The sequence below is a fragment of the Musa acuminata genome, chromosome BXJ1-3, assembly GCF_036884655.1.
Source record: "Musa acuminata AAA Group cultivar baxijiao chromosome BXJ1-3, Cavendish_Baxijiao_AAA, whole genome shotgun sequence".
Taxonomy (NCBI): domain Eukaryota; kingdom Viridiplantae; phylum Streptophyta; class Magnoliopsida; order Zingiberales; family Musaceae; genus Musa; species Musa acuminata.
The window spans coordinates 605,451-633,080 of NC_088329.1; the positions used below are offsets into that span (position 1 = coordinate 605,451).

The window sequence follows — 27,630 nt, forward strand, 5'->3', positions numbered from 1 at the left end:
TTTCCCTTGTTTTTTTCTGAAATGATTACTTGAGATCGAAGAAAATATATCGAAGATGATTATTTTTTTGTCTGTCTTTCTTATGGTACACTTTTAACTCGTGAATTTTAATATAAAAATAAATTTAAACATATATAATAATAATAATAATAATAATAATAATAATAAAATTGTTTTCTCACGAAAAGTTGAAAGGCCTCCTCATTATGATGATATGATGAGAAGACAGCTTGATGTTGCCTCCATATAGATTCAATCCGAGTCATGATTCTTAATTCATATGAAACAAACAAGAAAAGAAAAACTATCTATCTGATCACGATCATGATTCTTTTTCTATATCAAAAATAAGAAGATATATATCCTCAAAATCGTGGAGTATGTGATCCTTTTGATTGTGAAGACCGAGTGACGATGGTCCGTTGACTCCAACGAGACCATGACTTCATTCCAACACCACAGAATGTCGCACGTCTTCTTCTGCCAAATAAGAACACATGAAGGTTGACTTTTGTACTCGCTACTGAAAGGAAACGATGTAGGAAACATACATTTCGGTATATAAAGTTATCCGTCCAAAAATTTCTTTGCCTACCGCTCTGCCTCACAATTTTCCAAATGTTGTTGCAAATTTACTGCGATCACAATATTTAGACAATTCTAGATAAATTTAGGCCATTCTAGATGAAGACTTTTACCATGGACAATAAAAGATATATCCATCAAGAAATCTAATGACTTCTTCGAGCGACCTTTCTTTCGTTGTGAATCGAAGCCTCTCTTGGGTTAAAATTGATGGTTTTCTCATGATCAAATGCTTATCTCGTCGATGAAAATGGTGTATGTGAATTTGTTCTCTCCTACGCATCGGAGTAAAATGTTCGAGAAAACCTTGGACATTTAGTTTAGTTGGTCAATCTCTTCGTGGATCTTTATCCTTAGAGGTCTTTAAATCCTCTATAAATCGTTTTTCTATTATGCTGGATTTAGTGAATAATTTTTGTTTTTGTTTTTGTTTGGAAGATGATGCTCTCGATGTTTTAACATATGGCCCATGATCGATAGGGGGAAACCCTACATCTATTTTATTTTTCTTAAAAACCTAATTTTCAAGAAAATTTATGAATTACCCCTATTTGGATTCTAACTCCTTAATCTTTCACTCTTTATTTACAGTATTGGAACTTCAAAATTATTTTTATAATAGGATCATTAATCGATCAACCTTTGTGTCTTAACAAATCCTTAACTTTCTTTTATTCTACTATATATTGAAATCAATCTTTCTAAACCCTTAAAATAGGATATCCGGATTCGAAAACGTAAAGAAGAATTTTTTATATTATTTCATATGAAAATCTTTCTTCTATTTGCTTTACCTGTTGAAAATTTTCCTATGAAAATCCTCCAACTACGGAGATAAGGGAACCAATATGTGTATAGTAATTACCTTTTATAATAAGATGGCTAAACACCAAGTAATATAGAAGTAGATGATGCAAACAATACCTAGTTTGTAGTCTATGGATTCGAGTTCAGATAAAAATAATAATTCGATGATCAAAAGTAAATATTTCTAAGCGATCATCACCGAAGAATATCACCAGTCTTGTGTCGTAAGTAAATAACTCACCTACGTGTCATTTTCATGTGCAAATACCAACTTTTTTTAGATAGATATCATCAATCCCACACTCTTAGCTATATTTTATTTCATTAATATGTCTTTTACATTATTAGCTTTAATTTATGAATAAATCTATAATTATTAAATATATCACTATTATTTATCATTAAATCTAAGTTATAAGTTCTATGTGAAATATTTAATAAATAATTTATAAAAAAATATCTTTTATTAATCTCATTATCATCAACAAGTATTATTTGTTCTTCATCTTTAATGCATTTTACATTATTTTTTTCCCTACATTTAGCAATATGATACGTATCTTTTTCATCGTCTTTTTTAATACATAATATATTATAAAAATTATCATAAGTTTTATATCTTATGACTATTCTTTTACACTCTTTTTTAGATATTATATATTTTATATTTTTTTTCTTTTTTTTTATAATTTTGTCAAACTTTAAAACATCATCTTTTAGTAAAAAAAAATACTAATATCTTTATGTTATACTTATATCTTTAGTCTCATCAAAAATCTCCTTATTAGTCTCCTAATCTTATTAGCCATAGTAATCCAAATAATATTCATATTATTCTCAGTAGGTTCTAAGTCTTCTCACATTTCATCTAACTTTAAAAATTATTTACATTATTATTTTTAAAACTTCATCATCTAGTCTTAGTAATTTTTTTCTTCCATTTTCTATAGTAAATATCTAATATTATCAACCTATATTGATTCATTAAACTTTGTATAACTTTACCATTCTTATAAATATATTTATCTACTTTTTTAGTGAGAAAAAAACATATTTGACTACAGATGTGCCAACTCTTATAAATAATCAAATGTTCATATATCTTCTTAAAATATATATTTATAATTATAAGATGATACAAAGTTGTAAAATCTAAAATCACACCATCATCTTCATTTTTCTCCCTAGGCACCTCTTTGTATTCACCGTATTTTTTTAAGATATGATGATTCAAATCTCCTATAATTATAAGTTTTTTAATTATAGATATTTTTTAAATAATATTGTCTAAGCATTCTCGAAAATTTCTGTTGGTTTGATCATTCAATCTAACTTAATGGTCATAAGCACTAATAATTATAAATAGTGTGTTACTGTTTTTAATCTCTTTACCGTAAGTATTCTTATATTTTAAGTTGCTAACCAAACTATTTATTCTTAAACTAACTTTTTTTACTCTCATTATTCCAAAATAATGAGAGAATCCCTACAAGTACTTGGCATCACATCTAGATGCCAATGTGATGGGCGGCTTCCGAGCTACCTTTTAATCCTTTATTTATAATTCAAGATACTTTGATGATAAAGATGCAACCTTTTAATCCATCATTTATAATTCACGATATTTAGATGATAATGATATATATATATATATATATATATATATATATATATATATATATATATATATATATATATATATATATATATATTGTGCAATATCTCACTCTTCCGAATATGACATATTTTCTCGGATCAATTACGAGAGCCATTGCTGCTTCCATGGTGTTGTTCCAACTATTAACTTGATGAGCTCAGGATGATGGCCTACATCACACCTGTCGATGACCAACTGATGATGAGCCATTGGTGCATCCATGGTGTTCCAACACTTACTGTGATTTGCCGCAGACTGATAGGTAATTAATTACTTACTGTGCCAAGTTGTGGGGGTTCTCTCATCAGTAGGTAATAAATCCATGAGTAGACGTTTAAAAAACAATTAAAATATATTTTTTTAATTATTTAAAATCTTATATATATATATATATATATGTATATATAAATTAATTTTTCATTAGGTTTTGAGTCGATTTATATCATTTACGAAAGTTTTGAATGTTCTTCTTATAGTGTTCTGCTGGAGGTCTTAAAAAAGACTGAGGATTTATTTAAATAGGGTGTTTGAGTGGAAAAGGTGAGGATATATATTTAGAAAATTATAAACATCTTTTTTCATGGTTATAGTGTGACACCTTCATCAAATTACTTTGAGCTTATTCAATAATATTATAACTAATAAAAATATTGGTTTCAAATATAAGGTTTGATTTCGAAATAAAAAACACACTATAAACATATTTGAATAGCTTTTTATTATATCAATTATATAAAAACAGGTTTGGAAATAAAAAAAAAAAAAACAAACAAACAAATACAGAGATTTTTATGTTAAGTATATTTTGAATAGCTTATATTGTTTTGTAAAGCACTGTAAGACTTTATTTAAAAAAAAGGCTATAACTGAAAAATTAGCCTGTCGTATCATTTTAGGGTTGTTATGAGATTTATTAAAAGTCTTGGAAAATATCTTTCTAATAAACCCATACTAATAACCCAATTTTCATAACATGTTGACTCCTAAGTTAGTCAAATCCAATTGCATTTTCAGATGATTGTGAGCTGAGACGTACGAATGCCAGGCAGATCCTACAAATCCATAGCCAGCCAATGACACCCATGCTAGTGCTTACCAATAGTTGACTGCTATCCATGCCACATTTACAAATCATACCACATTTACAAATTTATCAAAGAAATAAACTATATTACTCACCATTTCCACAATTTATATGCATAAAACAGAGACGCTTTGATAACTAAACAAACAGAGAAGACACTTTATTCAATGCCAAACAAAAACCAGATAGTCTCAAGTGTGCCAAAGCCATAAGTTCATACGTAGTCTCCGTCACGACACCAAGCCGCCGACCAGAGCCCAGAAACAAAAGTACCTTCTCCGAGCATAGATGATAGATCAGTGTGCGGCAGTAGCGACATTGTCGCCGAAGACGCGTGCCATCCTCTCCGTGGGGACGAGGGGGAGGTAGGCGGAGACGGCGTAGCCCTTCTCGGCGGAGGAGGAGACGGCTTGGTTGTACTTCTCGGAGAGGTGGGCAGCGGTGGGGACGACGACCTGGGCCACCTGGGGGACCAGGGGGAGGCGGTTCAGCGAGCGCCAGGCCGAGGCCGCGGCCTGCTCCGCTGCCGGCTCGTACTTGGCATACAGCTCCTTGGCCGCCGGCTCGTACTTGGCGTAGACGGAGCGGACCAGGCCGGCGGCAGATCCGACCAGTCCGGCCCGCTGGACCTCGCCCGCCGCGGACCGGGCCGCCGACGAGGCCTCCTTCACTACCGATGGGACGCGACGATCCAGCTCCTGCACGGTAACTTCCACCTGTTTCACGTGACCACCGCCGATGATTAGAGAGAACGGTCAGTTGCTTTGGTTTTACGCAAGAAATAGATGCGAAGGAAACTTTCGTCGGAGACCCCGAGCGACGCTAACGTACGCCACCGGTCCCGGCTACGATGCGCCGGATGGCAGTGCTATTCTGCTCCACCATGGATGAACGAAGCGGCAGACGGAGCCTGGAGGGGCTGGTCCCATCCTGGGCACAGCCAGCGCCATGGAAGCCAGCGGGAAGAAGGAAACGGGTCCAATCCATGGCAACGTGAACGACATAAAGGAGAAGAAGAGGCTCCTGGAAGCCGCAAGAAAGGAGGAGGAGGAGGAGGAGGAGAGAGAGAGAGGGTCCAATCCTACGATGCGCAGGTCGCCCGTGCTATCCTGCGCCACCGAAGCGGACAACAGAGACCGGAGGGGTCATCCCGATACTGGGCTAACGTAGGCCGATGGAGAGAAAGGAAATCGATACAATCTATGGCAACGTCGTCGAGGGGACAAAGGAGAAGAAGAGGGACCTGGAAGCCGCAAAAGAAGAGAGAGAGAGGGCGTGGCCGGTGGAACGAACCTTTCGGTCGACGAACTTGAGGAGCTCGAAGGGGACGCCGTGGATCTTATCGTAGACGGGGCCGACGACGGTCTTCACGGTGCCCTCAACGGTCTGCACGCCGGGCCTCAGCGGCCCGGCGCTCTCCTTCGCGTATACGTACAGCCGCGCCGCGCACAGCACCGCGTGGATCGCCGCCGCGTGCACGAACTCAAGGTACCTTAGCCTCTCCTGCTCTATCGCTTCCTCCTGAGCCTTCCCCAAACACAAAACGCCGCAAACTTTCTCAATCGAAGACAAAAAGCAAATCCACAAGAAAAATCGAAATCGACACCGAGAGAGAAATCGGAAAGGGCGCTTACGATCTGAGGAGATTCGGTGACGGGATCGGCCATCCTTGGAACGATCGAATCTGAAAGAAGAACGCCGCGAGGAGAAAGAGACGATTTCTGACCGAAGTAATTGGGGATGGAGAGGGTCGCTTCCGTGGTTCGTTAATATAGGGAGAGGAATTGTGCGGAGCGCGGATCGGACGGTGGGGAGGGCGCTCGATGACGCGTCGCGTCGCACCGTGTCGTGCGGCGTTTCGTTTCGTCGGGCCGTTGGCTACTTCGCGGAGAAGGCAGAGGCGTCCCCTCCTGTCGAGTGCTGCGGACGGAACGCACGGAAAGTTGTATGCGGAAACGAATCCGTCGGTCCGCGGCTTCATCTTGCGGGCCACCCGAAGCATCTAGAGACTTCTGACATCAACTACTAATTCAAAACAATTTCCCACGTGGAAAAAAATAATATATGAGGTAATATATCAAGTGGGACTTTTTGGGTAAATTGTCCTAATATATGTACCTTATTAGATTAAATGGTAGATAATATAACCCTGTATTTTTCTCAATCATTGGACATACAATAGAACTACAAAACATCGTCATCGATATAATTTTAAAATTTTATTTTTATGGAAAGATATTATGGTCGTCGATATGTAATATACGTAGTAATACGGTATATTATGCGTGGGAACAAATCCGTCGCTTCGAGCTTGTAAGAGATGCTGACGTGATATACTACTTCAAAATACGATTCCCTTCATAAAAAAAAGAATAATCTAATATATATATACATTATTAGATTAAATGGTACTTAATATAACCTTGTCTCTTTCCTAAAAAATTATCATCGATATTATATATATATATATATACAAAAAAATTAAGGGCAATTTACATTAAAAAAAAGCTTCCACTATTTATTTTGAATAATACTAGTCATAATCCTTTCTATTATTGACAATTTTTTGTTGTTGACAATCTCTTAAAATATAATAAAAAAATATTTTATTATTTATAACCCTAATTTATTTTTCTTCTCTACAACCTCGTATTAGTCACGGTCGTTGTTGACAATCCCTCACTGTCAACAGCTTGACACTGTGTGACATCATTTATTGTTCCTGCAATGTCATCTCATCGTATTAGAAGGAAGGAGAAAAGGAGGTGGTGGTGGAGGAAGAAAGAAAGAGGAAGAAGGAAAAAGAAGAGGAAGATAAGGAATAAAAGGGTATTTATGTATATTTATAAAATGATAGTTTAGAAATATTAAAATATTTAAAATAAGATTATAAAATAATAAAATAAAAATTATAAATAGTAATCCCTTAGTCAAGATATGTATGCCCTTTGTCTTAAGTTCTATTACATAGTCGGTGGTTTTTGAGTAAAAATCTACCTAAATTGAAGGTAAAACTAACTTTGGCCGAATCTACTAATTCCATTCTATCTTCTCCGATGAATTATTTCTTTTTTATTCCTTTTTTTCTTTTAAATATTTTTTATTTTTTCGATCTTCGATCCTCTCCTTCACTATTAAAACGTTAAATTTAATAGTGAAGGAGATCACCTTGGCCAAGCGCTCGAGGTGACTAACTCGGTCAAATGCCTAAGGCAAAACTAACTTGGCATTTAACGGTCATCACCTAATGAACATGATCCTAGATCGCACTAGGGATGCTTTAGTCAACATGTTCGCTTTGCTAAATGAGTGCGACGAGATGCAAAATAAGGTACCCGAATCAAAATGTTATCATGTGCATGTTGTTTGACTCTTTGATCCAACTAAATATTAAGGAAAAAATATTATTAACGTCTTGATTAACACGATGTAGTCTAAACCCGTATGTATAGGGTTACCTGAGTCGTCTCTGATGTAAAAACAATGAGTTCCTAAGATACCACCTGCGTGAAGATCGAGGTTTTTCGATTCGATCCATTCGATGTCTAAGTTAATAACTTGAGATGTACGAGTGTGGGTGCAAATAGTATCATTTCTTTGTGTGAAATGTGAGCTTTTATTTGTAATCGTAAAGGATAAGAAGACAAAAAAATTTATATTAAATTATTTATAGCTATAAAAGTGAAAATATTTAACTCTATTTATCCTAACACTATCGATTTTATCGATAGAAGATACAACACAAACAAAAATGACACAATAATATGCACAAATATAATTTTAATATTATAGTTAAAATGACACTCAACTATTATAATTGTGGTAGATGACAATGCCATTAAGGGGCTATAGGCGATTATTGTGGTTAATGCGAACGACGTAGGGATATCCTTAGAGATGTGCCGAGTGGAGTTTTAGAGGTGGAGTTAAGGGACATTTGTTACTTCTTGTCAGGGAGGAGGAGGAAGAGAAGAGAATGTGATGGTGAGATATGAGATAAAGGAGGAGAAGGAGGAGGATAAGGATGATGATTGTTTTGCCTCCTTTCACTGCATGTTGTTTGACTATTAGCAATATGAGAAAAGACGATAGAAAATAAAAAAATTAAAATATTATTAATTTAACTAAATATATGACTTCATGTAGAATTCAATGGTAGCAAAGAAAATAAGTAAAATGTAAGGAATTTAATAATTTTCTGAAAAAATCTCTCATTTTGAGTTTTTCTCAGATGATACCCATGTTTTCATAATTTTCACATACAACCGATATCTTTTCAAATATAAAAAATACCCTTCTAAAAAATAATTATTTTCCACCAAATACAATCAAAACTTGTATTTCTAAATGGAGTTATATTATTTTTATTCAATAGCCAAAAACACTGCAATTCAGCTTTTTTTTTATCATCAACCTTCGACAGTTAATAAAAAAAAGGTTCTTCAAAATATATAAACATAAGTTTAAGGCTAAATGAGAAATAATAATAATTTTCTTATTATTTATTTGTGAAATATATAAAAATTCTTTATTATTATAAAAATACTAAGATTCTCATATAAATTACTTTATAAAATCTTAAAACTTATAATTAGGTTAATATTTAAGATCTATTAGATTTAAAATAATTAATGCTCACTTATAATAATGTTCTTAAATATATTATAATATTTTACTTTATTAATAAGGTATTTAAATCCATTAAAAAAAATTATGTCCTTTGATACAAGGAAAAAAATAAGTCCTTCCGAAAATGCTATAACTTCGATAATATATTATTATTATTATTATTATTGTTATTATTATTACTGTAAATATTATAGTGAAACAAAATATTTTAACTCCATTCAAAAATACCATAAAGATATTTTGAGTATTAACAAAAGGTAAAAATTCTCCATAGGAAATATGAAAAATAGGAGGCGCCATAAGGGAAAAGCCAAGATGGGTTTTCCCATAAATCTGCCAATAATTTATTAGCTTTCTGCAAAATGTCACAAAATAAGAAGGGTATTATGGTAATTGAACACTTAACCTGATACAGGTACGTGAGACGTCCCGTCCCTTACTAGGGTTTATGCCTCCCGCTGTTTTCTTCGGAAGGGAAGGAAGGCGGCCTCCTCGCGGGAAGAAGGAGAGGTCGGAGACTCGGAAACAGAACAAAGAAAATGGTTTGTTCCTCGATTGTCATTCGTTCCCAATTTCTTGATTTCTCTGGTCTCATGTGGAGCTCCTTCTCCGTTGCCTTTTCGGTGCTAGGATTTGCCCGGGGATCACCCCGAACGCACACCATCGGCTATTCGCCGATGCGATCATTAGATTATCTAGATTCGTTCTTGTAATCCATTTCCGATCTTCTGGGATGCCAAAATATGTGACTTCGTTCTTGTATAGGACATTAGTATTTTAGTCTTGGTAAGGAGTCGATTAAGCATTTGTGTCACTTCGCCTGTTTCAGGACATGTTCAACCTCTTCCATCATCTTGAACTTTTTGGTACAAACCTAAATGATTTCGTAGCGCTGTTTGGTGGACCTCTCAGCACGGTTTGTTGGGGTGTTATAGCCAGCCATTTTGGCTCACATAATTTAAGAAAAATATTATCTACTGTGCTATGGGCTCAAATTTAATCTTTCTGAATCTTTTTTCTCATTAGTTCTAGCATGTTTTCGGAGGTCAATCTCCATGTTAGAAAGTTTCTTCTAGTCAGAAATTGTTGTCTTTCAAAGCTACAGTTGTCTTGGATCTTTATGAATCTTTGTTATTGTTGTCGTTGCTTTATCCGGTGAGAGGTGATTATGAGAACTTATTTTGTTCTTATAAATTTAACTTATTTCTGGATTTTCATTGACAGGTTGATAGTCCAATATGTTAGCTTCATACAAATTCATGGTTAAGTTGTTGAGAATGATTCCCTTAACTATATATATGACCTTTTTCATTCAATTGCTTCCGTGATTATGACTTATGCCCTGATAGCATTTGATTGAATCATAAGCCAGCAGTTTCTTGTACTCTTTGCCCTTAGAGCTGTTATCATTAGGGTTTTGGTGTTTCATTTTTGTAAAAAGTTACTTGATGCTGTGGCCATTATATTGTGCTAGATGAGTAAACTACTATTTAGTTTTTGTCATTCCCTATATTTTCTTCACATGTTTTTCTCACCCTCTGAAAGTCCCAGGGGCCTGGAATATCTCAGTTCGATCTGATTATGGGGGTGCATATTTCATTCTAACAAGGAATCCATTCTTAGATGGAGATCTTTATTCATGGCTGCTTCTTTAGAACTAGGCTGTGAAAACCCTAATGCTCTCTGTTGTTTAAACCTTGATTTAAGCAGCAACTTTTATGGAATTTCTCAGAACTAATAAATGTTGCTTGTTTAACTAATGTACCTTGTCGCTTTTCAGGCTAGAGGATTGAAGAAACATCTGAAGAGGCTCAATGCCCCAAAACACTGGATGTTAGACAAGCTTGGTGGTGCCTTTGTAAGTTAATTGTCTTCTATTAGAATTTCTTCCTCCACTCTGACTAATAATATTTCCTGTTATTCTAACCAAAGAACCTCATTATCGTTAGGCCCCCAAGCCATCATCTGGTCCTCACAAAGCAAGAGAATGTTTGCCCTTAATTCTTATTTTGAGAAACAAACTGAAATATGCTCTTACATATCGGGAAGTGATTGCAATTTTGATGCAACGTCATGTTATGATCGATGGAAAGGTCAGGACTGACAAGACCTACCCTGCTGGATTTATGGGTATGTGACCTACTTCAGTCTTTTGATGGGATGTTTTACTTTTCTATATTTGAGCATATGACAATGTGTATTGTCAGACCTATCTAAAAGAATTTATTTTCATTTTTCTACTTTATTAACTGATGTCTTAATTAGTTTCTTTGATGATTTATTCAGATGTTGTTTCGATTCCTAAGACAAACGAGAATTTCCGACTCCTTTACGACACTAAAGGACGGTTTCGTCTCCATTCAGTCAGGGATGAAGAGGCTAAGGTGCAAAAACTATATTTATTTTTCTTTCATTTGATGTTTATATCTGACTGAATCGTGAATATTGATGACACCTGGACAAGCATAGCTAGCTTATTTGTGAACCGGTTCATATTTCAATCCAGTGGACAAGAAAATTGCCTAATGTGACTTGATTTTACTAGCCTTTCGGCTGTTGGATATGCTACATTATTCTCTGGGGTCCAAATCAATTAATGGTTTGATAGGTCACAATAATAAGTCAGTTCCTCATCCGGTGATTCTTGATAAGATTCATTGATTTTGCAGTCATGCAACTGTTTATTGTGGCATGAAGATAAATTTTAATTAAGCTATCATTGCAACATCTGAAATGGTGATGCAGCTAGCATTCCTCTCTTCTTTTTTAATTTAAAATCAACATCAAGGAATATGAGTTGTCTTGCATTGTTAAATTGCTTTTCTTTGCTGTATGTGGAAGCCTCATTTGTGTCTCTTTGCTGCAGTTCAAGCTCTGCAAAGTACGTTCAGTTCAATTTGGGCAAAAGGGAATTCCTTATCTGAACACATATGATGGTCGTACCATTCGCTACCCCGACCCTCTTATCAAGGCAAATGATACCATCAAGCTTGATCTGGAGACCAACAAAATTGTGGACTTCATCAAGTTCGATGTTGGGAACGTTGTCATGGTGACAGGGGGAAGAAACACTGGTCGTGTTGGGGTGATCAAGAACAGGGAGAAGCACAAGGGGAGCTTCGAGACCATTCACATCCAGGACTCGACCGGCCATGAGTTTGCAACTCGCCTTGGGAATGTCTTCACCATCGGCAAGGGGACCAAGCCCTGGGTCTCTCTCCCCAAAGGCAAGGGTATCAAGCTCAGCATTATCGAGGAGGCAAGGAAACGCTTAGCTGCTGCTGGTGCAGCTGCCACAACTTAGTGATAGCCCAAACTCTGTTATCATGGTCATTGTAGTCCATGGAGGTAGGTGGTACTGAACGCTGTGTTCTTTAGCTTTTAGTTTTGGAATTTGGTACTTAATTTCTTGAAATTAAGAAGTGAAATGTTCATTTAATTGTTTGTGTTCCAGACAATCAGAGATTGAGTTTTAAAAGGCAATTCATTTGTTAAGTAATAGATTTTTAAATTTTGGACATTTTTTGAAGTAACTTTTTATTATTATTTTTCTTCTCCTGAGGGTACGATCAATCACTCTTTTTTTGTCTTTTTCTTCTGTAGTCGATTTTGTATCACAAAAATTGCATGATCACTGTTACTACGTCCCGACAACAAAAGTTCATGCCATAAGATTCACTTGGTTTTGTATCATAAGATTAATCATAGATTCTTTTGATCTACTTATTACTTATTATAGATTAATCATAGTTTATCAACTTATTACTTATTACTTATTATAGATTAATCATAGTTTATCAACGGACCTGTGACCTGGTCCAATCCCCATCCCCGGAATAGAGCGACGAGCTGTGTTGACCCTCCCTATAACCATCCCTCTTCCCACCACCATTCGCCGTCCTCCTCCCTCCTCGCGTCCACAATGCCCTGCCCTCGCGAGGAAACCACCGGCTCCGCAGCCGCGTTCGCGTCCACGGGAGGCGACATGGAAGCAACGTCCTGAAATCTCCGATAACGAGGTAATCGTTCATTGGTGTTTCTCTTTGATGGCCTATGTGAATTGCCATCGACCGTCACCCGTTAGATGAATGAATCTTGGTGCTCGACTCTCTTGCCGATGGATCTGCAAGAGTTTAGACCGTTCATTTTGGTAAGATTTGGATCTGTATCCATCCATGTCGTCTTGAAGGGATGCACGTTGACTGCAGGCATATTCTTGCATGGCGATGGCTGCCAAAGACATGGAAGGCGTCCTCCGCAGAGACCGGTGCGTCGCATTGCCTACTCCTCCGCATGGGGGTGCATCGATAGGAGACACGCCTCACGGCGACGTCCCCAGGCCGCTGGAGAAGACGATTCCGAACTACCTCAAGCCAACGATATGCTCCAGCCATTGCACCAGCTGCCACTATCCCAAGAACCAGCAACAATGCTCCCAGCCTTCCACGGTGCCGACCGCCGCCGCCGCCGCTTCCTCCGGCAAACGCCTTCTTTCTAAACCACCCATGCAGAAAGCTTGTCCCGCGCCGAGAGCAGCAAGAACTCCTCCACTGTCATCTGAACATAAACCGGCCATTTGTAAGGACCCGGGCTCGGAGAAGGCGTCGAAGCCCAGAAGCCTCCCTAAGGCGACAACGAAAGCCAAGCCTGTGGACGTACAAGATCATGCGAAGGTCGCGGAAGCTGGAGCTCTACGGTCGACGTTGCCGAAGAACAGAAAGGTAGAAGACGGACCGATCAAGGGCTCGGAGGCGACCGCGGAGCCCGCGGACGTGGTTGACGCTTCCAAGAAGCCGAGGACACGAGCGAGGTCGATGTCCATGAGCTCCATCGATTTGGCTGCAGGTCCGAGAAAGCTGAACCTTCAAGGAGGGAAGAAGACAGCCGGCAACGAATCGAAGGCGACAACGGCCGAGGGTGCGGTGTCGAAGAGGCAGGAGGCAAAGATAGGGAAGGAGTCGCCGCCCGCCAAGAACGCCGTAAAAGAGGAGGCGGCGAGCAAGTTGGCGGCGCGGAGGAACAAGGTGAAAGCGCTGGTGGGGGCCTTCGAGACCGCCATGTCGCTGCACGAGACGGAGAAGCAACCAAGTACTCAACAGCACGAGGAGGTGGCAGAGCCGGTGAAGAGCAGAAGCGCGGCCGCCGATGACGGTCGAGGGCTGCAGGAAACGAAGATGACGCCCGAGGAAAAAGGTCAAAACCAAGAGGAAGAGGAGGAGGAGGAGGACACAGCAGGAGGTCGACGCGAGGTGGGAGAGGAGTCAAAGAATGGGCCATCGGAAGAGGAAGAAGAGGAGGATAACGGGAGGGAAGGGGTTGACTCATTGGAAACCCGACACTAGCAGGAGAAAAGAGGCGATCGAGAGTCAACCAAAGTGGGTTATGGATTGCCTCCTCCTATTGTATCGATCACAATCTTCCCACTTGTGAGAGCGATGAAGATTGGTCGATGACCCGTATATACTTGTTTGTCTCGTCTGCTTCGTGCTTTGCTTCTTCCGATCTAAGTTTGTGTAAGCGTGGAGTTACATGCTGCAAATCACATTCTCTCCTCTTTGTTTCTTGCCTGCACTGCGTTCATGTGCTTTCGATGAACACGTAAATCTATATATATATTGGGTATCGTTTAACAGTAGGTTTTCATATCTATTATTTGTATTGGAAAATCTCTGAAACTTTGGATCTCAGTTCTACCTCATCTCTCCTCTCCATCTCTCTCTCTCTCTCTCTATATATAGAGAGAGTTAATCCAAGTCTTTGACTTTAACTAACACATGATGTATACAGTATCATCTTAGCTAAGACTTTTAAATCAAAATCATATCTATTCACAAAGATTTACTATTATCACTATAATTTGTATGAAATAATGGGATTAATAATTACGATATAGGGAACCTATGAATCATGGCACACCACCTGACAAGAACATGCCACCAACCTATCGGTCAACGCTCCACTGTCTTAGAGCTAAGGGAGGGGTTATGGATGGATTCTCTAGATTTATTGCTAATGGGAGTTTTGCTTGTATTTTTTTTATATGTTTTTTGTGGTGGCTCTTTGCATTTAAAGCTGCTATGTTTTTGTGATGTTGACTATTTGAGCGAACATTCCATCATCTCGCGTGATGTTGTTGGCTGGACAAAGTTTTATCTGAGACAAGACAACAACACATTTGATCTGATCAACGACGAATGTTGTCACGGAAGTGTTTTAAGTAAATCAAGTTGGATCAAACTTAATACCATGCGTCGATAATCAAATTTGATCTGATCAATCATTACATGTGCTCAGAATATTACTAATCTCTTAAAATTTTATTTTCTTTTTCCATCGATAGATATAAGGTGACTTTCACCGGTGGAAGAAATAGTGAGCATCGACATCCGCCATGGCCTTCGGGCTTTACGCGTCGGGCACGTGGGAAGAGTTTGACGTCGATTAAGACCGCGCATTGCCCCTTCCTCCCCTCTCCCAACTCGTCAAATCAGACGGCTACGCCATGCGCTCCTGGTCCAACTCTTGTACACGTGTCAGAGCGTGCGGGGGATTGCACCCTGTCGGTGCGCGGCGGGCGACCGAATGGATCTTTTGACCACGGCCACGCGGGCCCCTCGCTGAAAACGACGGCCGCCGCCTCGGATTCCCCCCGGCGAGTTGAGTTGGCTTCGGTAGTCGGCAAATCCCATTATGTTATTAAGACTGTCTAATTTTGTGATATGCTTCGCATAAAACATTGGTATTATTTTTCTTTTTCTGCCGTCGATTAAAGTGGCAAATAAAAACAGTGTTCGCGTGATGGCTGGTTGGCTTTGACGATGAATCGGCGAGGTGGGGTTAGTTCGTCCAAAGGGGTAAGGAAGTGGGGCCTCCACGCTCCCGACGACACCTCGATCTCATCACCCGATCTTGTCTTCTCCCATCTCCATCTTCCTCGGCTTCAGGCAACAGCGGTCGCAGCCACTGGCATCGCGCCACGTCGCCGCTCGCGATGGCCGGCCTGCCGACACCGATCGTCACAAGGAGATGAAGTGGCAGCGCCTGCATGGGCTTCCACGTGGGACCCACGTCCACGGCGTCAGAGGAGAGGAAGGGGCGTGCTCCACCGCGTACGGTCAGAAGCGCGGCGGCGACCGGCGAGGCGGACGACCGCGTGCTAACCGGCTCTCTCTCTCTCTCTCTCTCTCTATATATATATATATATATATATATATATATATATAAAATAAAAAAACACACAACGAGATCTCGCGAGTGGTACCACTGCCAATTATTCCAAGGAATGAAGGTGTGCACTGTGACATGTATGGAGCCGTGAGATGGTGGGCGCGGGCGAGAGGACGACCGCTGGTACGCCATGAGCAGTCGAGAAAACGTGGGCATTTGGTGTGAACGGATGCGATCGGGATTGACCTTCTTCTCACCCTCTATAATACCTTCACAGGGCACCGGTCTGAATCCAGGTGGAACCAAGCCACCGAGGCAAAGGGTAACACAGCTCCCACGGGAGAGAGAGAGAGAGAAGGCGAGATGGCTTGGTGGAACAAGAAGGTGGTGTTCCCGGTGAAGCGCGCGCTGGTAGCAGTCGCCGCAAGGGTCAAGGCTCGGAAGCACGGTAACCTCACACTCTTGCCACAATATCTCCATGATTCCATCACTTGGTATGGCTCCTCTGTTATAGCGATGCTTCAGTGCTGGCAGCGAAGCAGCAGCCTCGGTTCTTGCCATTCTCTTTCTAAACTAAAAGCTTAATCTTGGCACTGTAATTTACATATCTTTGACCCGAATCGTGGTTTCCTGTGCTCATGCTGTTAAGTTGTGGACTTTGGACGAGAGATTTCTGTTGTCAGCAGAGACCTGGATGTCAATCCACCGTTTGTTTTTCTGTAGACGATGTCGTTCTAGGATCGATGGTGTTGTAGCCGCCATGCTTCTTGATTCCTCATGGTGCCTCGCTTCTTATTGTTCTCTTTCTAAACTCCGTGCGCCATGCCAGTTGTGCGTAGATTTTGGTACTGTAATTAACATGCCCTTTCACTCGATTGTGGTTTCTTGCTCATCTTCGTCTTCACCATCTTTTGCTGTAAACAATTGCTTTGCTCGACTGTGACCGGGATGTCATCCGCCGTTCTTCGTGGCTACTGCTTGGAAGTAGATTGAGATTCAATGTTTCGCACAACGAATCGAAAGGAAACCACGATGGTTTTCTCATAAGAGGGTTGCGATCGAGCATATGCATGATGGAAAGAAACAAAAAAAAAAAAAAGAAATCCTTGATAATCATTTCAAAATTCGTACTAGTGTGATTTGGTCACAACTCTGAAATGTTGGGTTTGAACAGGTGATGGGATCAGTAAACTCCACGACGACGTCCAAACGTGTGGATACCAAGATGTGCAGGTGATGTGGGAGATGCTGAGGAGATCGGAGACGGAGCTTCCCAAGCAGCGGAAGCGGCGGTTCTGGCGGCCGTCAGCCTCATCGCGACGAACGACATCGTGTGATTCGATGGAGCGGGCATCATCATCACCGCGATAGTGAATGTGAATGTGCAAGGACTGGTGGAACAAGGCTTCATCAGTAGGAGGCTAGCTGTTTGACACATGATGGATACATGGACATATAGCTAAGCTTGCTTATCTGATGTTTTTATTTTCCTTTTTTTTTTTTTTGTACATTCATTATCATATTCAAGAACCTCTTCCCCGGTTGAAGGTGGAGGAAGAAGCGTTCGGAGAACTTTCTCTTTGTCACCGTATACTATTATACTATGCCTGTGGGATCTCCACATATCATGAGATCTATTCTTGTATGGAACAAGTTTTTCCAAACGATTTCGTATGCTTGTGGGACCTCTGGATCATGAAATCTATGGAGATGTTCTTCATTCAAATTATTTTATGGTAAGAATCTGATCATTTAGAGAAGCATTGACTGTGCAGAGAACGAAATGGACGGAAATTTCAACGACGATTAGGTACCAATTTATTGACAACGACATGATCTAAAATGCTTTTTGAATTCTCCGTATACCACCACCAACAACAACAACAACAAAAAACAGAAACCATATTTTGATGAATCTCCAAATCTCTTTGAACCGTATTGCCTGGCTTTCTGGAGAACACACCAATATTTTTAATGGTTCTCTTTCCAACTTAACAATTGACTCAAAAATGATGGTTAGTAGGGTTAATCATAACTAAAAACACACTTCAGCCACATCACCCCTTTGGCCTCACACATGATGACCGACAGAGTGCTTTCTTTTTTATCACCAGGTAAACCAGCACCAGCATGCAAATTTTGAAGGAAACCTAAATCCATGGATTTCATCTATGAGCATGAGATCTATAGAAGGAACAACACCATATTATAGACATTAATGTGCCTTTTCCATCCATGAACTTACTTCTCAGTTTCATGACTACAACAACAACAACAACAACAACAACAACAAAAAAGAAAGAAAGGGTGAAGCATCCAACAGTAGTAGTAGTGTACCCTCTGATTTAGGTTGAAACTCCGGCTTAAAAGGGAGCCACATTAAGATACAGGACACTATTATTCCGTTGGAACTTCACTTCTGCAGACAAAAGATCACAAAGGAAAATGAAGGACAAGACCAGCTGAACGCCAACTTCAAACACCATAATGCAACAAATTAGTGCCTGCAGCGATAACCACAAAACAAGTTTAGAGTACACCATAGCATGACTCCTAAATATAGAAAATTGAACCCACATAACTAAGAGTTGATGTTAAAGTGTACATTTTTACATCCCCTATCACAACTGGTTATATAATCAAGGATGCAATTTCAGAAAGTCCGATCTAGAGCATGTAAACCACCTGCTACATCTAGCTAACGGATGTATAATGATAACTTGTACTTGCCTGAACAAATAGATAATAAGTAAATAGTTAAATACAAATGTCAGGTTGTCTGATTACCAAAACCTTGATTCACCGGTATAGTTTTCTGCATGTGCAACAATCCACAAAAAACTAAGGACCAGTCCTCTTGAGAAACAAGATTCAGTATTCGAAGCTGGAATGAACTGTGCCAATGAACACACGTCCTGGTTTGATAAATGGCTTAAAGATAGTATATCCTCCTCACAAGAATAGTACCTGTACATGGAACATCAGCGATAGACATCATCCTTGAAGCACCTTTTGAGGATCTAGTTGCCCACTGCAGTAACTGGAAGGAACAGCAGAAAGCTCTATCCTTCCCTTCCATTCCTCACCAGGCTTCAGAATGATGGGCTTCTCAATGGCTGCAGCTTCTACGGATAGCATATGCTTGTAATCATCATCTCCAAAATCTGGCATGGCTTTAGCCTTCCTGTCCCAAGGATTCCACACCACTGCAGTTGTTAAAAAGGGTAAGAAAGTAGTCAATAAGCACAGAATATACTATAGGAGCTTCAGCTTCAAAAGACCAGCACGATCATATAAGAGTTGGTTGTTCAATAGATACTTAGGAAGATGGCCATAAGTTTGTTTATAAAAAAGATACATTCATGGTCCTAGGCATGGGTTTGAGTTTGGAGTTCATCAATGTGCCATCCAGGTTGAATAATAATATACACCTTAAATTGACTTTGGTACATCCAATATTGTCACCAGGAGCTTGGGCACACACCTTGCCACTCAAGTGACATGAGGCAAGCCCTAGGCACCTCAACCATGATTCAGGCAACCAACTTCACTCAGACGCTGCCTAGGCAGGCACTCGAGCCTGAACGACAAGCAAACCCAAGTTACAATAGAAATGTTAATTGATTTGATCGGACCAAGCTCAATTAGAAATTGAATGAAGTGGTTCGGTACAAACCAAACAAGGAATAAGTAACATTCTATTCGCCTCCCCTCCCACTGCTCATATCCATCTCTCATGCCCAGACTACTTATGTTGATGATGAAGTGGACATTGATGATCTTATTGACAGATTGTATGATATTTTAGTGGTATTTTTTTAATATGAAATGATATAAGACTTCTGTATTGTCTATTTGCAAAATGATTCTTTATACATAATTATACTTTTATAATTTTTATATTGGTGAGTGCTCAGGCGGCCGCCTAAGCAAGCACCCAAAGTTTTGTGCGTTTTGGAATCATGATGCCTTTTAGCGTGTAGCGCGTTTAGCAACACCAGGTAAATCATTACTTATAATTAGTATTAACGAATACTGAAGCACTATTTCGAGCAGAAGTGTCGACTGAACCCTATTTTAGGCATGATTAGCTAGGAAAAAACATCACTAATCCATTAAAAGTCATTAAGGATCTGAATGTGAGATAAATAAAGCCTACTACTCCTATGTTCAAAAAATAAAAGATCACTTCAGTTACGTTTCCTTCATCATTTAAGCTTTCTTCTCCTAACCTATTCCTCATCACCTTTATAATTACTCACCTTCTGCACCCTGTATGTTATTTAACTTGGACTTGATGACTATCAGAAATATTATATTCCTGTAATTACTTCCGTACATCAATTAAAACCTGAAAAGTAACTTGGAAGCCTTTTTAACCACTTCACAATCCAGATAGTGTCATTAATCCTTCTCTAGCTATTGGTGCAAACATTATTCATCTAATTAACCTTTCCAAACTTCCAACTAAGATCTATCTATAAAATAGATTACATAAATAAAGAAGGGGAAATAAGAGTATGTCATATCAAACTCACCAGCATCTGGAAGTCCATCTTTGCGCAAAACGAAAGTTCGTTTCTTTTCATGATCTATAATTGCAATCTTGGTTGGTGTGCTCAAATATATTTTATCCACCTTTTTGAACAAAAACAATTAGTGTTTAATAACAAATTAGAAAGGCAACTACAGAATGATAATTCACTAACTTCAGATTCAAATGTAATGGCATCTCCTTGTTCCGTAAAGCGCTCTCTTTCCTTCAAGTTGTCAAGGTAGTCCAATGTCTCCAGACCCTCCACTCGCACTTCACTGAAAAATCAACTTGAAATTAAAGCCAAGATAGTTGGTAAGGGAAATAAAATCAACTGCACCACATTTCTCCGAAGGCCAAACAATATGTTCCACTAGAATGTGCTAGAACAATTTAAGTAACAACAGCTAATTGAAAATAACCTTTTTAAGCATGTGAACTACTGGTCAGTTCAAGCAAAAAAAATCAACATATAAGAGACGAATACTTTTGCTTGTTATGTCTATCCATTCATTCAGGAATGTAAGACCATCAGTATTTAGATCATTGATATCATATTAAGACTCGATATCATGCACTAACAGTAGGGAAGGTTAATTTGTGATTATCAGCTACTTAACATATTGCTACTTTGCAATATGATTTCTGTTCAAATAGTTATCAAGTACATGTTAACATCTGCAAGTTCACAAAGCAAAATGCCCAAGCAAGTAGATAGATTTTACGTAGCACACATCAGAGAGATGCAAAATTCTCTCTTTTGAACCAAGGAGAGTTGCAATAGTATACATTCAATGATGAACAATGAAGTTTATGAGATCACTAAATGTCCCATATGAGATTTTTTTATTTTTATTTCGAGTCTACAGAGATCTGATCCTCCATTATAGTGAATACCCAAAATCTGGTCAGCAGAATAGACAGCAGAAGTCAATAGAAATATAGAAGAACAGCAAACTTTTATATGGCATTTAAAGATGGAACTGACGAGGCCTGCAAGTTGGAAGAGGCAACCAGAAGAACATCAATCATGATATTGGGCTTTGCTGAAGCTTCACCACTCTTGTATCTCATCATCCAACTAGGAAAATGAACAATTCCAGTTGAACTGATTACCAAATTGATGACAATCTCTCCATTCTTGGTCATCAATTTTATTATGTTAAAGCATGTTATTATAAAATCATCAGTGCCCAATATCACATCATTATACTCTTCAATACTCTAGCTTTCCCACATACCAGACAAAAAACAAAAACCTCTAGTACAATTAACTCCATAATGATTCAGAACAGAGAACCTACCGACCGTGTTAAGGCATGGCATAATTACAAAGGGAACAACAGATGATACCAGGAATTATCCACAGAAGGCACACGTCAGGTTTCATAATTTGAGTTTGAGTATGCCTGATATTCTGCAAATTTCCAGTCAGATTTCATTAACTTGAATTTGATACTATTCCACTAATAACAGGCCACACCATTCTGATAGAACCAGCACCGTGGGATTTCAACAAGGATTATGAGAGCTCGGCAGAACGCATCCCTTAAGACTATATTTTGGGAAAGTAAATTCCAGTCTTAAGTTTTTTCTATTCTAAAAGGCCACATTTGATTTCCATATATGCTCAGAATCATCCTTTCATCCTTATTGCTTCCTTTCACACTGGATGCACTCACCATCCGGTCTTTCCTTTGTCTATTACAAAAGTCGCATTTGGGCATCATACAGGCCGTAGAAATAACACGAGAGTGCAATGCAGTGATAGAAACTAAGAAGCTTTGCAAAAAGATATTCAGAAGATAAAATAAATGCAAAGGACTCACTAGGAAATAGTTTGCAAACCTGATATCAGATACCAAAAAATAAGTGTGATATGCAAATGTAAATGAAAAGGGTTTTCCATCAGAATTGGTGTTTCTTATGCGCGATGTCAACATGAGATCCCCTCCAGGTGTTAAGGCAACTCTTAGACGAAATTCATAACTGCAATAAAAGATTTAGACTATTTATTTTTACAAAAATGGATGAGACTTGCAAAATAAACAAATCCAACTTAACTAAAAAGCAATCAAACAATATCTTATAACTTGAAACAATGTGGTAAACCAATAAAAGAAACAAAGCTGATTAAATGAAAAAAGAAACCTGTGAGGCCAAATCTTGAAATCATCATCGGTTGGCTTAAGGATTAGATCAACAAAAGTCTTGATAAGGCTATTTGATGGAAGTTGCGGTGGATTAGTGTCAATACTCCAAAACTTATTCCTGGCAAATCCATGTTGTTCAAGATTTCCATGGCTTGAAAACTGCAGTTACAGAGTATCTTTAGGTTGTGGAGATCATTTTTTTGTGCTGACGCACATAGCTAGATGGAAAATATTATCATAAGAAAAGTTCTTACTTGTGGGAAACATATAGGGATGCCACCACGTATTGCTTTGGGGGGCTTGAAAATAGCCTGCAACAGACCATAAGAACAAATGCACATGACTGCAAAGTTACAAGGAGCTGATGAAGACTAAACATACAGAGATCAGCTACAAACCATTATCTAACTAGAGACACAACTAAACCTGCTCCAAGGTAGGGACAGTATACTGTACCATCTTGAAGAGAGAATGCTACCACAACTCTTACATCGTACAAGTCATCATGTAAACCCACAAGTAAATTCCATTGTAGATTTGCAAAGGATGATGTCACAACTAATTCATAATTTTAAACCTTGCATTTAGTTGAACATCTTTAGCAATCAGTTTGTTCAACATAATAAGCCTTTGGAAGAATGAAAGGCAAGCTGACCAGGCTTACAAAAGATGGTACCAATGAAATAAAAAATTCATATATCTAATACCATGATCCACAGCTGTGATTTGAGAAGTGATTAAGGAAGAACGAAAAGGCAGGGCAGACCATGCCTAAGAACACTTGAAGCAATACGAATGGAATAAAAGGATCGTTGTATATGTGATGTTAAGCTGCACAATAGTAATTTGAAGAGTATCAATGTAAAAATAAGTGCAAAATGAAGTTTTGGGGTCTCAAGATATCAATTTAAAAAGGGAATGAAGTGCAGAAAAACTTAAAATATGTAAGACAGAGTCATCATTAGAAGAGATGAAAAAGAGCACAGCAGATCAAGGAACTAAAAGAAGGGCTTCCATGCAGCTGGAGGTGTGAAAAACATATATAGCTAGTTAATGAGAGATCACAAAAAATTGATGCACTTAAAATCTATAAAGATGGGAAACTGGAAAACACTCAACTAACTATATTATTTCATCCAATCAACATCGCAACAGAAAAATTGCGAGTGCTGCCAACTCTGTTCTAAACCTATGAGATAGCACGATAAATGGGTGTGCTGTGGTAATATATACAATAAGGCATAATCGCATAAGCACAACCAAAAAGTCAAGATTAGTTATGTCAATTTAAGCCAACATCATAACAATACAAGACACCATAATCCTTCATTCAACATAAGATGGTTTCAGTTTAGATGAAGTCTCTCATAAGAAGCAAGATATTCAAGACATCAGAATAAGCAACGTGTCAGCATTGCAGATGAACTAAGGGAGTCAAGCTAGAAGAATTCAATACATAGCATTTCCTCTAACTGGTTTTCAGATATCTTAGCATGCCTACACTCTAAATGCCAACCAGTACCAGCTAGGTCATCATATATAGAGAATAGATACAAAATGTTCTATCTCAGATACTATTGCTGTGTCAATAAAGATTTTGACTACTCATACACTTGACATCTTACAAATAGGAAACACTGAAAAATAGGCTTGATACAAGTACCTTACTGCTGACAAAGAGCAACTCCTCCCCATGTTCATTTTTCCAGGAAGTTACATGACCCCCAAACAAGTAAACCTGTGATGGACAACAGTTTAAACAACATTTATCATAAAGAAATAATTTATGATAGTATTGCAAATGAACAAAAAGTGACAATAATCAAGAGAGGCATGCATGCATGCTCACAAGTAGGAAAAGATCCAGAAAAAGTTCTAGAAGAATGAGAGGTGGGAGAATGGAAGCCTACATGATAAACACAAAAGCCTTAACAGCAACCCAATTTAGTTCTACAACAGATGCATGAGGAAAATTAACTTGGTTGTAGGCTAGATCTATTAATGACCTTCGCTTAAACATTTGCAACAATGATTTAGGTCTATCAAGTTAATGGATCAATTAACTTTTTGGATTAAATTGTAACATATGTATCAAAGCAGACCTAATAGTAGGTATCATGAGATATCAAAATACAAAAGTAACATCCATAAATGGGAATAGATGGACACTATGACATAAAGCCATCAATAAGTTGAATCTCACAGACCACGATAAGACAATTTTAAATTATGTTTGGATTTTGATGGGGAAATCAAGCCTTGAAGTTGGAGCCTTATGACACCCCAATTTAGTCTCATGTCAGATATAGAAGGAAAATCAGTTTATAGAACATTACTATTAAGGCCTACATATCTTGGGTTAATGGTTCAAGTTCATCAAGTTAATAGATTAATTATCCCTTGCGTTAGATCATGTCATCAACACTATCAATAATTCTCAGCAAAATCAACAAATAATATATGACGTGAATAGGTTTGGTAAATGAGACTACCGTAGTAAATGATCACATGATCGTTCCAAAATATTATGTAAATCTTGAAATAGAAACATTGGCTGAGTATGGCCACTTCAACATCATATACAATTTATTACATATTTCACAATTAACGAATATCATAATATTGTCGATCATTTATCCAACAGTGGCACAGCCAAAATGAGTGATAAAGTAAGAGGCCAAGAGCATCAAAAGAAAAAACAAGGGAGGCATGGAGAGGGGTGGTTATGTTATATAACCTAGTGAGGAATGAGGATAACCTAAGGATGAGGATGAACAAAACAAGGGAATAAAAGAACTGTGAAGCTAAACTCCACAATTTTAGTAATACGTTGGTGTATTTAACTGATTTCAATAAAGGAGGTAACATTTGCAAGAACTGAGATCTTTTTTAGTTATGCAACTATTGCAAATTGCAAATATACCTACTAATATTAGTATCATAGGGAAGTGTAAGTATTTAATAAATCACATTATATAAACTTGCTCAAGGCAACTTAAAGGTTGTTCTAATAACAAAAGCTCCTTTTAACAGCTAGGGAACTATGGGGAATTTGTATAACAGAACATCCTACACTATGCCACCTTGAATACAATTTGGAACAACAGAATGTTGGAAATAATCCAACCATTCTCAAGCTTAAAGAGATTAAAAGATTATATTTTCATCAGGAAAAAAAACCATAAACTAATAAGAATGAGTCTATGATGAATATTGCAAAACCCATCTATTTATGGACATTTATAATGCTATTCCAGAACATTATCTCACCAGTAGAGCTAACATGATCAATCATATAGCAGTATAAAATATGATGCAAATTAACATATTATAAGACAAGGGAAATAACAAATCATTCTTTCTAATTACAAGTGTTATCAGGGATTTTCATTCAATTATAGAACATGGGAAAAATAACATACTATCCCATGAAATCAAAAGCTCCAAGTTCAAAACATTAGGCTAAAAAACTAACTTAGCAGTAAGAGAAAAAAAGTGATTTTTATGCTGGTAAGTGACCCTGCAAAAAATAACAGAAATAAAGCATCAGGACCAAGAAAAAGTCTAATACCTCAGCTGAAAGAACTTCATTAGATAGAGAAAATTGCTCACTAAATAAATTATTTGAAATACTCCAAAGCTTCTGTTAAGAGAGTCACTAAATAGTACAAAAAGTTTTGTACCTATACAACTTCTACATTCCAAATGAAAATAAATGATCCATAAAGATTCCTAAAGAAACATAAACAATACCTGGAAATAGAAGATTTTCACCTTAATTTGTTCCTCAAATAATACATGCAAAGTACAATCCCTCAATCATTTTCCTTAAACATGTTATACTTACTGAATAAGAAAATTTCTTGAACAAAAGTTGTCCATTTTGGATTGCCAATAAAGTATTGTAATGTTTGTGTTTGTGCATTCCTGAGTTTATGCTTTGGCAGAGTGATGGCGATGGTTTGCCTATATGTTCTCTCATGACCAACCCGCTTTCCCTCTGTGCACATCCTATCGATCTGCATGGAGGTTATTGGGAGGCAAACCATTTGCAAGCAAATATTGCAAACATTGTCATATGGATTCCTACACCTACTTGAAAAATCTCCCCATGACCTCCATGCAGTCTTGTAGGACTTGCACTGAAGGAAAATGGGTTAGTGACGAGCAAACATGTAGACAAACTACCATGATCACTGAGAGAACGCATAAACTTGGTCTCACACAAGTAAAACAGAGTAATAACAATTCATTGGTCAGAATAGTCAGCACAACAAAAACGGGTAGAGTTGCGTTATTGCTACGGAAGATAACCACACGGGCCCTTTTCATTTCTACATGTTCTTTTGGAAGGTTCGCACCTGATTGTTATCACATGCCTCGTGCTGTTGCTTCACATGGCATTTTAAGCAGCCAGCTAAAAGAACATGCATAGATAAAGACTCGAGAGATCCCATAATTTACCCACTAATTCGTGTTGGGAGTGCGAGACCACTCAAACCAGACGATGCAATAACATTAGATCGAGCATAATGAGAACCGATCCAACCAAACCATTCAAGAACGAAAAGCAAATGACCTCAAAACTCTAGATCGCTTAACAAGAATTGAGGAAATCAAGAAAATACGAGGAAATTGAAAGGGAGATCAGCAGAAGGGGCAAAGAAACAGCGGAACCTCGGCCGAGCTGCCTCGAGCCTCCCTCAGCACGACCTTGTCGAGGCCATTGATGCCCTTGCAGAGCTCCACGGACGGCTTCTCTCCCGCCATATGTCACAATCCCATAACCAGCAAAACCCTAACCTCACCTATTCGCCTTATATCTATCCCAGGTTTCGGTCCCTCCCTCTCACTGTCTCACGACCACACTGATGGAAAAGGAAGACGACGGACGGAGAAGGGGAACAGAACGAAACGGACACCCCGTGCAGCATCGGGTTATTTATAAGCGACAGACGGCTGTTATGAGACGTTCATCTCATGGTCATGGGATCCGAAGTGGATTGCTTTTGCT

At 38.4% G+C, this 27,630-nt stretch overlaps 5 protein-coding genes across 6 annotated transcripts; 3 read left to right on the forward strand and 2 right to left on the reverse strand.

The window, feature by feature from the left end:
- Positions 1-4,198: 4,198 nt before the first annotated feature.
- LOC135614603 (REF/SRPP-like protein OsI_017815) lies at positions 4,199-5,925 on the reverse strand. 2 transcript variants are annotated; one of them, XM_065112131.1, is made up of 3 exons: positions 5,768-5,925; positions 5,427-5,660; positions 4,199-4,849 (listed from the first exon to the last, which is right to left on the reverse strand). In XM_065112131.1, exons 1-3 carry the CDS (start codon positions 5,798-5,800, stop codon positions 4,430-4,432), a joined length of 687 nt encoding a protein of 228 aa, XP_064968203.1. In that variant the 5' UTR covers positions 5,801-5,925; the 3' UTR covers positions 4,199-4,429. The 2 variants fall into 2 exon arrangements, with proteins under 2 accessions (XP_064968203.1, XP_064968209.1); XM_065112137.1 differs by having other exon boundaries at positions 5,427-5,654; positions 5,768-5,908.
- A 3,252-nt stretch (positions 5,926-9,177) lies between these two features.
- On the forward strand, positions 9,178-12,282 carry LOC135614613 (small ribosomal subunit protein eS4x-like). Its single transcript, XM_065112145.1, has 5 exons — positions 9,178-9,304; positions 10,543-10,620; positions 10,712-10,892; positions 11,049-11,146; positions 11,629-12,282. Exons 1-5 carry the CDS (start codon positions 9,302-9,304, stop codon positions 12,064-12,066), a joined length of 798 nt encoding a protein of 265 aa, XP_064968217.1. The 5' UTR covers positions 9,178-9,301; the 3' UTR covers positions 12,067-12,282.
- Positions 12,283-12,423: 141 nt separating this feature from the next.
- LOC135636311 (uncharacterized) lies at positions 12,424-14,316 on the forward strand. Its single transcript, XM_065147979.1, has 2 exons — positions 12,424-12,781; positions 12,971-14,316. Exon 2 carries the CDS (start codon positions 12,983-12,985, stop codon positions 14,102-14,104), a length of 1,122 nt encoding a protein of 373 aa, XP_065004051.1. The 5' UTR covers positions 12,424-12,781; positions 12,971-12,982; the 3' UTR covers positions 14,105-14,316.
- Positions 14,317-16,007: 1,691 nt separating this feature from the next.
- On the forward strand, positions 16,008-17,616 carry LOC103977263 (uncharacterized). The gene is made up of 3 exons (XM_018823854.2): positions 16,008-16,112; positions 16,207-16,377; positions 17,104-17,616. The coding sequence occupies exons 1-3, from the start codon at positions 16,082-16,084 to the stop codon at positions 17,298-17,300; spliced, it is 399 nt and encodes a 132-aa protein (XP_018679399.2). The 5' UTR covers positions 16,008-16,081; the 3' UTR covers positions 17,301-17,616.
- A 498-nt stretch (positions 17,617-18,114) lies between these two features.
- LOC103977261 (putative glucose-6-phosphate 1-epimerase) lies at positions 18,115-27,627 on the reverse strand. Its single transcript, XM_009392725.3, has 9 exons — positions 27,294-27,627; positions 24,280-24,354; positions 22,871-22,927; positions 22,615-22,775; positions 22,312-22,452; positions 20,639-20,741; positions 20,468-20,567; positions 18,897-19,135; positions 18,115-18,433 (listed from the first exon to the last, which is right to left on the reverse strand). The coding sequence occupies exons 1-8, from the start codon at positions 27,384-27,386 to the stop codon at positions 18,924-18,926; spliced, it is 942 nt and encodes a 313-aa protein (XP_009391000.2). The 5' UTR covers positions 27,387-27,627; the 3' UTR covers positions 18,115-18,433; positions 18,897-18,923.
- Between the last annotated feature and the right edge of the window lie 3 nt (positions 27,628-27,630).